This window comes from Amblyraja radiata, chromosome 7, assembly GCF_010909765.2.
Source record: "Amblyraja radiata isolate CabotCenter1 chromosome 7, sAmbRad1.1.pri, whole genome shotgun sequence".
NCBI classification, from domain to species: Eukaryota; Metazoa; Chordata; class Chondrichthyes; order Rajiformes; family Rajidae; genus Amblyraja; species Amblyraja radiata.
The window spans coordinates 29284440-29296873 of record NC_045962.1 but is presented as its reverse complement, the minus strand read 5'-3'; the positions used below and the strand labels follow the sequence as shown (position 1 = coordinate 29296873).

Below are 12434 nucleotides of genomic sequence, written 5' to 3'. Positions count from 1 at the left end.
GTAAAGTTGCTGCCTTACAGTGCTTACAGTGCCAAAGACACGGATTCAATCCACACTACGGTGCTGTCTGTACGGAGTTTGTACGTTCTCCCCGTGATCTGTGTGGGTTTTCTCCGAGATCTTCTGTTTCCTCCCACACTCCAAAGACATACAAGTTTGTAGGTTAATTGGTTTGGTAAATGTAAAATTTGTCCCTAATGGGTGTAGGATAGTGTTAATGTGCAGGGATCGCTGGTCGGCGCAGACCTGATGGACCTGTTTCTGCTGTATCTCTAAACTAAACTAATAAACTAAATTAAACTGGCTACTTCTCCTCCACACTTACTCTAGAAACCCAAAACTATCAATTTCCCTCCACAAACACTGACTGACCTGCTGACTGTCTCCAGCTGCTCTCCTTCTTTTGCTATGAAGGTACTTAGATGTTTTTTTAATGTATGTGTTCATAAAAACAGTGGGGATCAAAGTGAAAATATGATTATGCTCTACAACAGTAAAATAAATAAGCTTTTACTTCACTATTCAAACATATGTTGATTAATAATATTTTTTCCTTAGTTAAGTATACTACCAAAGGCCAACAGTACAGTTGCAATTAGACGCTGCCTACATTAATTTTAGCTAACTTGAAGTCATATCCAGATTGTTTTTTTATTACAAGTAAGTTGCTGGAAGAAACATCATTAAAGATGAAGTTAGTGAAATTGGTTCTGCACCCACTGAGATGATTATGAGATAAGACTAATCACAAGGAGAACATATCAGTGTGTTGCATTATCTTGAATAGTATAGTAATTGTGCTGGAAGAATTCTCATTTAAACAGTGCAAAGAAATCCAATAACATTTTAATTATTATAATTTTGCAATTGAACTGAACGTTGTAGTGCAACAGTAAATGATATTGATTGCCTTTAGTTGGTTCTATCATATTGTACATTGAATTTTGAATGAGAATAGCAGTGGAAATTAGAATACAGCACAAGAACAGGCACTTCAGCCCATAATGTCGGTACCAAACATTATACGGTACACGAGAACTTTATTTATCCCAGGAGGGAAACTGGTCTGCCAACAGTCATAAAACACAACAAGATCCATGAAACATGAAATTAAAGTGATGAGTGGAAAGTCCAGGATTGGGGATGTGCAAAGATTGAGGAGAGGGAAGGGGAATCAGTCTACCTCACCACATAGAAACATAGAAAATAGGTGCAGGAATAGGCCATTCAGACCTTCGAGCCAGCACAGCCATTCAATACGACCATGGCTGATCATCCAAAATCAGTACCTCGTTCCGGCTTTTTCCCCACATCCCTTGAAGGGGGAGGGGTTCTACAGTTTGATAGCCACAGGGACAAATGATCTCCCGTGGCATTCTGTATACATCTTGGTGGAACCAGTCTTTTGCTGAAGGTGCTCCTCATGTCATGTCATGGAGGGGGGTGAACTGTATTGTCCAAGATGCTCCGCAGTTTGAGGAACATCCTCTCCTCCAAGAACATCTTGGCATCCAATTCCACCCCCAGGATGGAGCCAGCCTTCCTGATCCAATTGATAGATCATCTGCAGTATCTTACTGCAGATGTTGAAGGAGAAGAGCCTCCTCAGAAAGTAAAGCCGGCTCTGCCCCTTCTCATACAGTGCCTCAGCATTCCTGGACCAGTCCAGTTTATTGTCCAGGTAAACTCCAAGGTACTGTGTAGGAAGGAACTGCAGATGCTGGTTTAAACCTGGAGTAATTCTGAAACGTCACCCATTCCTTCTCTCAAGAGATGCTGCCTGTCTAGCTGAGTTACTCCAGCTTTTTATGTCTAATTCCAAGGTATTTGTACTCCTTGGTAAACTGCACATCCACACCCTTGATGGAGACAGGGGACAGGGGTGTTCCTCTCCTCCAGATAGCCAGACCATCATTTATCTACCTGCACGTACTCCATATATCTCCATTCCCTGCAAACCCATTTGCCTATTGATAAATCTCTTAATCCCACAATCATATCTGCCTCAACCATCATCCATGGCAATGCGTTCCAGGCACTTACCTCTTCCGGTGTAAAAAAAAACTGTCTTTCTCACCTTAATAATATGCCTCTTATTATTTGACTATTCCATCTTGGGAAAATGTTTCTGACTGTCTATCCTATCTATACTCCTCATAATCTTATGTACATAATTTTACATGCAACTCACAATATTTTGAAATATTTGAAAAATATTTCACAATATACCTGTTTGATATTTGTTGGAAATTATACTGCTATAATGTGTTTTGTAGGATGATAATTTTGCAGTCTGCTTATCTTAATTGCTGTTCAATATATTGCATGTTTTTGACTGAATGATTTCACTTCAGCGAAGAAGAAAAAATGGGTGCAGAAAAAACAAATCAACAAGCTTTCAAGCAAAATTTCAACCTTGAAATGTGCTGGAACTATTCAGTCAACATTTCATTGCGTAAACTATCCAGAAGGAATAATGTGAATGATTCTTCAACTAATCTTTCAATGCTTTTACTCGTTCACAAAAAAATAAATGGTTTCCTCTTCCTTACATTTAAAACACTGTAAATCAAACCTTATGAACCAAGTGACAAATTTTGTTTTGGCCAGTCTCTGAGAACATGTTTAGTTTAGATTTAGAGAAATAGGCCCTCCGACTCCATGCTAACACGACAACTACACAAGTTCTATCCTACACACTAGGGACAATTTGTAAAGGCCAATTAACCTACAAACCTGCACGTCTTTGGAATGTGGGAGGAAACCAGAGCACCCGAAGAAAACCCACGTGGTCACAGGGAGAACGTCTAACCCCCGTACAGACATCACCCATAGTCATAATCGAAGCCGGGTCTCTGGCGCTATAAGGCAGCAACTCTACTGCTGCACCACTGTGTCACTCCATGCCGATGGTGCTTTTTAGTATACTTTCAGTCTACTCCACAGAAATCATATAATCTGCTCCTCCAGCATTTTGGTCTGTTTGTGATAATTTTGTTATAAACAACAACAATTCTATTCACAACATTCTTCACTGTTAAACTGAGAATTCAATTTTTAATAGCCTGTATTGATATACTTCCCCTGGGCTACTGCTGAGAAATCTGGCACCATTTGCTTTGAAATTTAACTGCACAAATGCTGATTTTACTTCGGAGTCACGTGAGTGACTACGCGAAGAAGGGCCGTCCGTCTGCGTGCGCGTCATTCCGTCTGAACGCAACGCGCGACGGACTGGAGAGGCACTGTGTCCTCCCAGGCCGTTAGGATGGGCAGGTAAGGAAAGTTGAATCACTTACCTGCGTTCTTTCGTGCTTGAAACTTTTTGTAGTTTCAGGGCCCAGATGTCGAGGAGACGGTCCGCGGGGAAGTCGGCTGCCGAAGACCGCAGCATTTCCCAGTAGCGGGCAACGGTGTTCCCCGACATTTAGCGCCGGCAGCAGACCGGCAGGAGACTTGTTGCAAGAGGAGAGCTCCGTTGGTGGTCCTGCAGTACGGGAAAATCCACCCGCGAGTCAAACAACCCGTTGACTCAGAAGAGTCCGGGGAGGGAAAGGGATACCCTCCCTCAACGGAGAGCGTCTGAGGACGACTCTCCCACATAGGAGCAACCTTTGGAGAAGTTGCTCCAACAATGACCTGCTCTAAGGAGAGAGCTGTGTCAGCCTGGGCCTACAAGCAGCAGGCAGTACCGGGAGCCTCGCATAATGGGGCAACCCAATGTCTTCCCCATTGGAGGGGGAAGTACATATGGAAGAAACCACTCTGAATCAGAGTACAAAAGCAGGGGAGGGGAACCTTCCCAGGGGCAAGCAGAATAAAGGAAGTAAGTAACTTTTACATATAGCACTGTTTAAGTTAACTTGCACCAAAGAGCTTTACATAAAATAAATAATAAGCACAAAAGAAAAGAAATACTTCTGCAATCATCCAGGTTCCACTGGGTGCTTCCCTGGATAGAGATCTAGAAAATGTCTCCTGCTCTGAGGAGAGGAGCATTCACGGTCAGTTTCAGTCTGACCCAAAGCAAGAATCTAATTTAGGCCCGCTGGAGGGGCCATGTCAGCGCAGGTATCCTCAGGGTTCTGCGGCAGCACCTGTTTTCAGGGCTACCTACAAATCTCACTCTCAATGGAGGGGAGTGTGAGTGATCAGTAGGTAACTGATCTCGAATTACAATACTATACAATACCATTTATTTGTCATTTGAACCTCACATAACGTTCAAACGAAATTTGGTTTCGAGATCAGTAGGTAACTGATCTCGAATTAAAGTATGAACATACTGAAGCACATGCATATGGCCTCAAGAGACAGCAGTTGTCAGAATATCCGCACAAATGCCGGCAAGGGAACAGCGCTATCAGGGTGACTTTGGAGAAACCAGCCGCCGAATCCTCTCTTCAGGTAAGACCAGAAGAAGGAAGCAAAAGCTGTCGGACCAATTAAGGTACCAACGACAAGCAAACTTCATCAGTAGGCGACAACACACCCCACACCTCCATAGGGGGTAAGCAGCTCACTGAAGCCGGTGGTAGCTTGAAAGCTGGGCACGGAAATATGATCAGAGTCGTCTTTCAAGGCAGACTCAGAATTATGGCCAGAATTGCCCGACAAGGCAGGCTCAGTATGATAAGGTTTTCAGACCAAAAATCAAGCAAGACTAAGCCGCAGGCATATTGGTAGTGCCAGATTGGCCTACTCAAGCCTGGTCCCCAAAAATTTTGGGAATTATAGTCCAGCCAGTAATGGCTGTACCCAAGAGCAGGGACCTCCTAGTGAACCCAGTTACAAGGAGCAATCATCCACTACATGAACGTATAACTTGTTGGTCTGCAGATTCTGAGGAGGCCATTTCAAGGCATAGGACTGTCCGAACAAATACAACACAGTTCGGATAACGGATGTCTTGGAGTTCCTATCAACTGTACTATAACTATAAACTAAGTTATAGTGCATCTATAGTGCCAGTGGCGCACTCTCCTCCAATCTGATGCCGGAAGCAGGGCACAGTTCGATAGGAACGCACCCCTTTACAACAAAATTCATGAAGGGAATTTACAATTTAAGACCTCCAAGGCCAAGGTACACTGACACATGGGATGTGAGCGTGGTACAAACCCTACTTTGACAGTGGGGACCGCCTATAACTAACCCTGAAGGTGGTATGCTGACAAAGAGTCCAGACACTGCAAAAGCTACGGTTGGACTACATGACCACCAATATGAACAACATAACATTCCTAATCAGGAACCTGATAAAACAGAGCAGGTCAGGAATGCCAGGGATGGAGATCCAGTTCTTGGCATATCCAGAGGACCAACGGTTGTGTGGGTGGTAACATACTAACACCACTATCTGAGAGTTACGGAGAACCTCAGAGGCTCAGAACAATCGGTCCTCATCAGCCATAAAAAAAATATATATATTTTTTTAAGACACACCAAAAGGTGTCAACTCAAACCATCTCCAGATGGTCAAAAGAGGTAATGGCGGTAGCAGGAGTAAACATTTATATGGTTAAATCTCACTCCACCAGGGCTGCATCTACGTCGGCAGCAAGAGCTATGGACGTGCCCCTTGACGACATCCTAGTGGCTGCAGGATGGACGAATGAAATAACGGTCCACCGGTTTTATAACAAACCCATAACCGGACTGGGGGTGTTTGCACGTACCATTTTAAGTTATGTCCCTTAGTTTCCCCCCCAAGGTTGGGAGGGGTAACTTTTTAAAAAACTTTTGTTTCATTTAATGCATCAGTTACTTTACTTAACTACGTAATGTCTGAATGCTTTAATGATTACACGCATCCATGGTCAATCCATTCAGTGTGTGACGCCTGGATTCATAACCGGCGTAAAATCACAGAGCTTTGAAATCTTCACGTAGTCACTCACGTGACTCCGAAGTAAAATAGTAAGATTAAACGAGAACTTACCAGTTTGAAGGTTGATCTTGATTTTATGAGGAGTTACGATGAGCGATTACGTGCCCACCGCTCCCACCCTCATACTATCAAGGTTATATGGAAGTTCTAGTTTCTTCACAATCTTATTATTCTCAGGTCTTCTTTTTATCTGTGATTTAACACCGCTGCTTTGAAGATTGACGCGCACGCAGACGGACGGCCCTTCTTCACGTAATCGCTCATCGTAACTCCCCATAAAATCAAGATCAAACTTCAAACTGGTAAGTTCTCGTTTAATCTTACTATTAAATAGCATAAAGCAACAGAACACCTATTTTCATACAGAAAAAAAATGAAGTTAAAAAATAATTTCTACTGGTTTTGTGCAATTCTAAAAAAATATTCAGGTACTTCCTTGTGTTGGTCACCCTTGTGGCTCTAATGCGATTTATATACTTCAAGGTAATCTGAGGTAGACAAAAATGCTGGAGAAACTCAGCGGGTGCAGCAGCATCTATGGAGCGAAGGAAATAGGCAACGTTTCAGGCCGAAACCCTTCTTCAAGGTAATCTGTCCCAGGACAACATTATCTTGTCAAGATTGCACTGAAGCTAGGAAACTTGTGAAGTAAATGAATGTCATACATTGACCCTCAGCACAAAACCCAACATTGCATCAAAGCATGACAAGTGCTTGAGTAACTCAACGGGTCAGGCAGCATCCCTGGAGAACATGAATAGGTGATGTTTCAGGTCAGGACATTGTTCTACATTGTGCAAACTCACCACTTCCTTTAAGGTGCGCTAGAATTTCTAGCCAACAATTTAGCAGATTTTATTTCATTTTGGCCTCTTTCGAATAATATTAGATTAAGATGAAAAATAAATTATATATCTTGCCAGACTCGATGCTATTTAATAATATTTTTGAATATTTTTGATCCAGTTTGTCCTTTAAATAAGGCAATTGTCAAAGGATCAACCATTTCAAACTCACTTTTGTCTATTTTTCACATTAACAATGCAGTCTTTTTATATGCCAACATTTTCAAAAAAAATTTAAACATTCTAATTGCTTTTAAACAAGTATATTTGCGATTCCGGCACATCAAACCCCCAAAATTGAAGCATTAGCTCAGAATAATTTTCAAAATATTTCTTCTCATTTCATTTGATTTCCCCTCAAGTTGCTAGAGTCTGTGCATCATTATTAGTTCTTATTTAACATATTTGTAATCTGCAGTATATTTATATTCAACCAGAGAGTATTTATACAGTATTTATCATGTCAGCAAATAATAATGGTCAAATGTATGCAACTTTGTGCTTGCATCGCACAGATAAATTTACTGTTCAAATATTCATAGTACTTTATATTTTGTAATCGTTTTTAACCAGAGGAATTTACAGATTCCGTTATTTCCTGGGACAACCTTCATAAACTCTCATGCCACCGCACATAACTAAAGGACTTGCATAGTTTATCTACTTTTTGCACTTTATCTTGCAATAAACGTCATATCCTTTATCCTGTATCCGTACGCTGTGGACAGCTTGATTGTAATCATGTATAATCTTTTCGCTTACTGGATAGCACGCAACAAAAAGCTTTCCACTGTACCTCGGTACACGTGACAATAATAATAATAATAATAAAATTGAACTAAAAATTAAACTAAACATTTCACTATTCATGAAGAATACCCACAGAAAATTAAATAGATTTGTGCAGTGTTGATTTTTACATTTTATGGACTAGCAGCTATTATTGTCTGTACTGTTATAGTCAGAGTCATACAGCATGGAAATAAACCCTTTGGCCCAACTCGCCCATGCCAACCAAGATGCCCCATCTACACTAGTCCCACCTTCCTGTGTTTGGACCATTTCCCTCTAAGCCTTTCCTATCCATGTTGTACCAAGAATATGCCTTGAATAATTCGAAGGTCATTCCTACCTGTTTTAGTGAGTGGACCAGAAAAGAGTTGTTGAAGCAATTTATTCTCCGATGTCCTTAGCACAACTACTATATCTGCAGGAAGTGTGTCTCTATTTTTTTCAAGGAAACCACATGCATCATATAGAACCTGTATAAACATCACACATTGCTGTTATATTCCGATCTTAATTTATTGCAAGAAACCACATGCAGATGTTTACATATTTTAAAGTCATAACAATATTTCCTGTTTACTCATGATAAATGACAAGAATAAGGAAAATAGAAATGACAAATATTAAGCACGTCTCATTTTAAGTTTATGTTCATACCTTGCCAGCGTAATGTTCAACTCCAAAACACAATTCCATGCCTTTTGGTCTCCAAAAATAATTTGTCCGTAAGTTGTCTTCAAATTTATCTGAAATATAATATGCAGTAAATAATTGATTTTCCTACAGTATCTGTATATCCATGGGAGGTTGAATTAGTGGCCCTTTGTAAATAAAAAGTTGAAATGCTAAACACTATTTATATCGTAAACTTTACAAATATGAATGAACATTTTCAGGTTTACTGGATTAAAACACTTTCGAGTCCTTCAATTCATGCAGATATTATCAATTTGCATGTTTGCTTAAATAATTCTGGGTCCTCTAATGCAAATGCTGCAGATCGTCTGATGACAGTTTTGCTGAATGGGGGTTGCAGGGTTTAGACCAACAAAGATGAAGAAACAACAGTATATTTCCATCAGAATGTGGACAACTCGGGTGGAAAGGGGATGGAGTGAGGTGGGAGGGAGAAACATGCCACTGATGGCATTCCCTTGTCCTTTTAGGCGGCAGAGGCCGTGGTTTGGCAGGTGCTGTCAGAATACCTCAGCCAGTAACTACTGTGCTGTTTGTATATAGTGCAATCTGCAGCTTGTGATGAAGAGGTTCATTTGTTTAGTGGTGGATGGAGTTCTTAATATATAGTCATATATCTTTATTGTTATTCATACAGCAGTTATCCAGGCATGCAACAGGTATTCCATTATCCTTGGTATCTTGTAGATCATGTAGATATTGGAAGGTTTTATGGTTTCAAGGAATGAGTCACACCTTCAGCTTTTGATTTGCTCTTTTAGTAATGGTATTTAAATGACTGGACTAGCTGGGTCTATGTTCAACAGTGACCTGTGCTATTGACACTGGGGTGTCGCCAAAGGTATAAATCCTACTGAATATCGGAGTGAGGGGCAAGAGGTGGTGGTTAAATGCTCTTTCGCCTGAGACGGTCACATTTAAATAATTTAGAGATACAACATGGAAACAGGCCAGTCAGCGCGACTAGTGATCCCCAGTAACACTAGTTCGATCACACACCAGGGACAATGTACAGAAACCATTTAACCTACATGTCTTTGGAATGTGGGAAGAAACTGGAGCACCCGGAGAAAACCCACACAAACACAGGGAGAACTTGTAAACTCTGTACCGACGACTAAATCTATCGCTGCGCAACTGTGCTACCCGTAATAAAGAAGAATTTATAATAAACACTATCACAAGCGACAAAGTATTTGGTAAAACTGATATTATTAATGTTAGACTTGTCACCAGGTGCCAAAAGCTTGTACCTGAAGATTTTAATTGAAGTGGTTGCAGAGTTAGTGGAACTATTAGTACGAAGATTTCCAAACTTTAAAGGTACCAGCAGATTGTAAAATTGCACAATGAATCTCTGGATGGAAGGATGGCCGTCCGTCCGACCATCCGTCCGTCCATCCATCCATCCATCCATCCATCCATCCATCCATCCATATATATCATATCATATCTACATTACTAAAAGTCTGATCTTGACCACTTCTTGTTGTTCTGTATAATGATTTTAGAAAAAATGCTGCCACTTACGGCTGTGATTTTTGGCCATCTTACTCAGTCCCCTTCCACTGCGCAGGATGAGAGGATTTTTCCCATCAATGAAAAATAAAAGAGTTATTAGTGTTTAAAAAATGTTGAGATTCTCTCTCCTGAATGGACTATAAAACACAGAAGTGTTGAGTGCCTCAGTCTCTGCAAGATGGGGGAGCGAGAGGGTCACGTCTCTCAGTCTGAGCTGTGAATAACACTGAACACATGTCTACTAAACTGTGAGTGGTTTTACTGACCTGTCAGTGTCCTTTATGTGGTTTGAAAATATAGTTTGGAAATGCGAAAGCTGTGTTGCCTTTGGTTTGGAAGTGCTAAAGCTGTGTTGCCTTTGGTTTGGAAATGCTAAAGCTGCGTTGCCTTTGGTTTAGAAATGCTAAAGCTGTGTTGCCTTTGGTTTGGAAATGCTAAAGCTGTGTTGCCTTTGGTTTGGAAATGAAAAAGCTGTGTTGCCCAATTAAAGTTGCCTTGCCCAATTAAAGTTGCCTTGCCCAATTAAAGTTGCCTTGCCTAATTAAAGTTGCCTTGCCTAATTAAAGTTGCCTTGCCAAATTAAAGTTGCCTTGCTTAATTAAAGTTGCCTTGCCTAATTAAAGTTGCCTTTCCGAATTAAAGTTGCCTTGCCTAATTAAAGTTGCCTTCTATATAATTAAAAGTCTAATCCTGACCCCTTCTTGTTTGCGCTTTATATTGATTTTAGAAAAAACGCTACCACTTACGGCTGTGATTTTTGGTCATCTTACTTGGGAGTCCCCCTCTGCTCATCAGGTGCCGAGGATTTTTCCCATCGATGAAAAATAAAAGAGTTATTAGTGTTTAAAAAATGTTGAGATTCTCTCTCCTGTCAATCATGCCATGAAGGCCATGCCCCTTCTGGTGGGTGGGGTAAGGGACTATAAAACCCAGAAGTGTGGGCATGGCTCAGTCATTGCAAGATGGAGGAGGGAGAGGTCACGACTCGCTGTCTTTAGTGGTCTTGCACCCTGCTTGAAATGGTATGAAACTGCACTTGAATTTGGTGGCCTTGCACCCTGCTTGAAGTGGTAAGAAACTGCACTTGAATTTGGTGGTCTTGCACCCTGCTTGAAATGGAATTTCAAGGAATAGCCGTGAGTCAACTGCCAGCCCACCAGCCGTGAGTGAGTGAGCTGGCACCACAACAGGCTTGAGTGACTGAGCCGCCAGCCCAAGAATCCATTTGGCCCACAATGTCCATACTAGCCTTCTGGAAACCAGTCCCTTCAGCCCACAACACCCATACAAGCGCTGCAGAAAGACCCCCCCACTGGCCACCAATATTGGAATTGGTGGAGAGGTGGAATATTGCGTTGGGGGACCAGCCCTACCGTGTGATGCTGGGACCCAACGGGTCCTACTTAGTATAGTAACTATTAAAACTCTCTTCGCTATTACATTTGTTTGCTTGTGATTCACATCTCTTCGAAAACCCAACGTTGTAACGGTGACATTTTTACATATTCTGGTAGAGATTTATCTCATGATTTCAAAAATCCCCTCATCTGAAAAATTGATTCATTATTTCCCGTGTTTTTTACTAAAATTGTTTTAAAATCTAACTGCTGAAGCCAGCTGCATTAAGTCACAATCCCTTTGCTCCTCGCGCAGCCATGAGCTGCGAGTTACATGGCCCCCCCCCACCTCCCTCTCCCCCCCCCCCCCCCCCCCAGGCTCTGGATTGAAGCCCGTGAACACGTGATCAAGTCGTGCTGTGCTCTCTGCTGGGCTTCTTGAAGTTCAACAACATGGCGGCGGCCGTCGTTATTGCAGCGTGGCTGCGAATAAGCGCAGTTGAAAAGTCGCCGCCGTGCTCGTCACAGGGGATGACCTTCTCTCAATCTCCCCTACCCGATCGCCTGTCACGCTGGTGAGTGCGCTTACCCTCGTGGAAGCCACGATCGGCCAGCCCTCTGCTGTTTTTCACAGTCCTCAAATCGCTATGGGCATCGCTCTGGTCAACGATGCCTGCAGCCTAACCCGGGCCCGGCGACTGATGGGGAGCCTTGCGCTGTACGACTTGGGTAGGTGCTGCCTCTACCCCCTCTCTCTCTACCCCTCACTGAGGCAGAGAGAGAGAGAGAGAGGAGAGAGAGGGGGGGGGGGAGAGGGGGGGGGGAAGAGGGGGGGTGGAGGGAAGAGGGGGGGTGGAGGGAGGGGGCAAGAGGGGGTGGAGAGGGAGGGTGGAATGGAGAGGGGGCAGATAACTGGGGGGGATGGAGAGGAGGGGAGAGGGCTCTTCCTCTCTGCCCCCACCTCTGCCCTCCTCCACCTCACCTCTCCCCCCCTCCCTCTCCACATCCACCTCCCTTCCCCTCTCCCCACTTCCCCCTCCTTACACCCACCCCTTTGCCCATCTCCCTCCACACCTCCCTCCCCCTTGCCACAGCCAATCCCCTCCCCCCCCCCCCCCCCGCAACCGCGAATTGGGGGGACAGGACCCAACGGGTCCCACTTGGCCTAGTATATAACTAAAACACTGATCTTGTTATCTTCCGATTTGCGTGTTTTTTCTTTTAGCGTAAAAAGGGTACACGATAGCATCACGATTTTTCGCCACCTTACTCACCGTTCTCCTGCGCTGCAAGTGCAACAAGTTTTTTTCCAATCAATTATATATTTAAAAAGTTATTACAGTTTTAAAATCTTAA

General features: G+C 42.7%; 1 protein-coding gene across 1 annotated transcript in view; it reads right to left on the bottom strand.

Moving 5' to 3' along the window:
- The window catches only part of myo3b (myosin IIIB), a 398335-nt gene that overhangs the window by 214832 nt on the left and 171069 nt on the right, over positions 1-12434 (bottom strand). The window contains exons 21-22 of the mRNA XM_033024000.1: positions 8182-8270; positions 7868-7997 (exon numbers count right to left, since the gene is read on the bottom strand). Of these exons, the coding sequence (XP_032879891.1) occupies positions 7868-7997; positions 8182-8270 (219 nt within the window). The remainder of the gene's footprint in view (positions 1-7867; positions 7998-8181; positions 8271-12434) is intronic.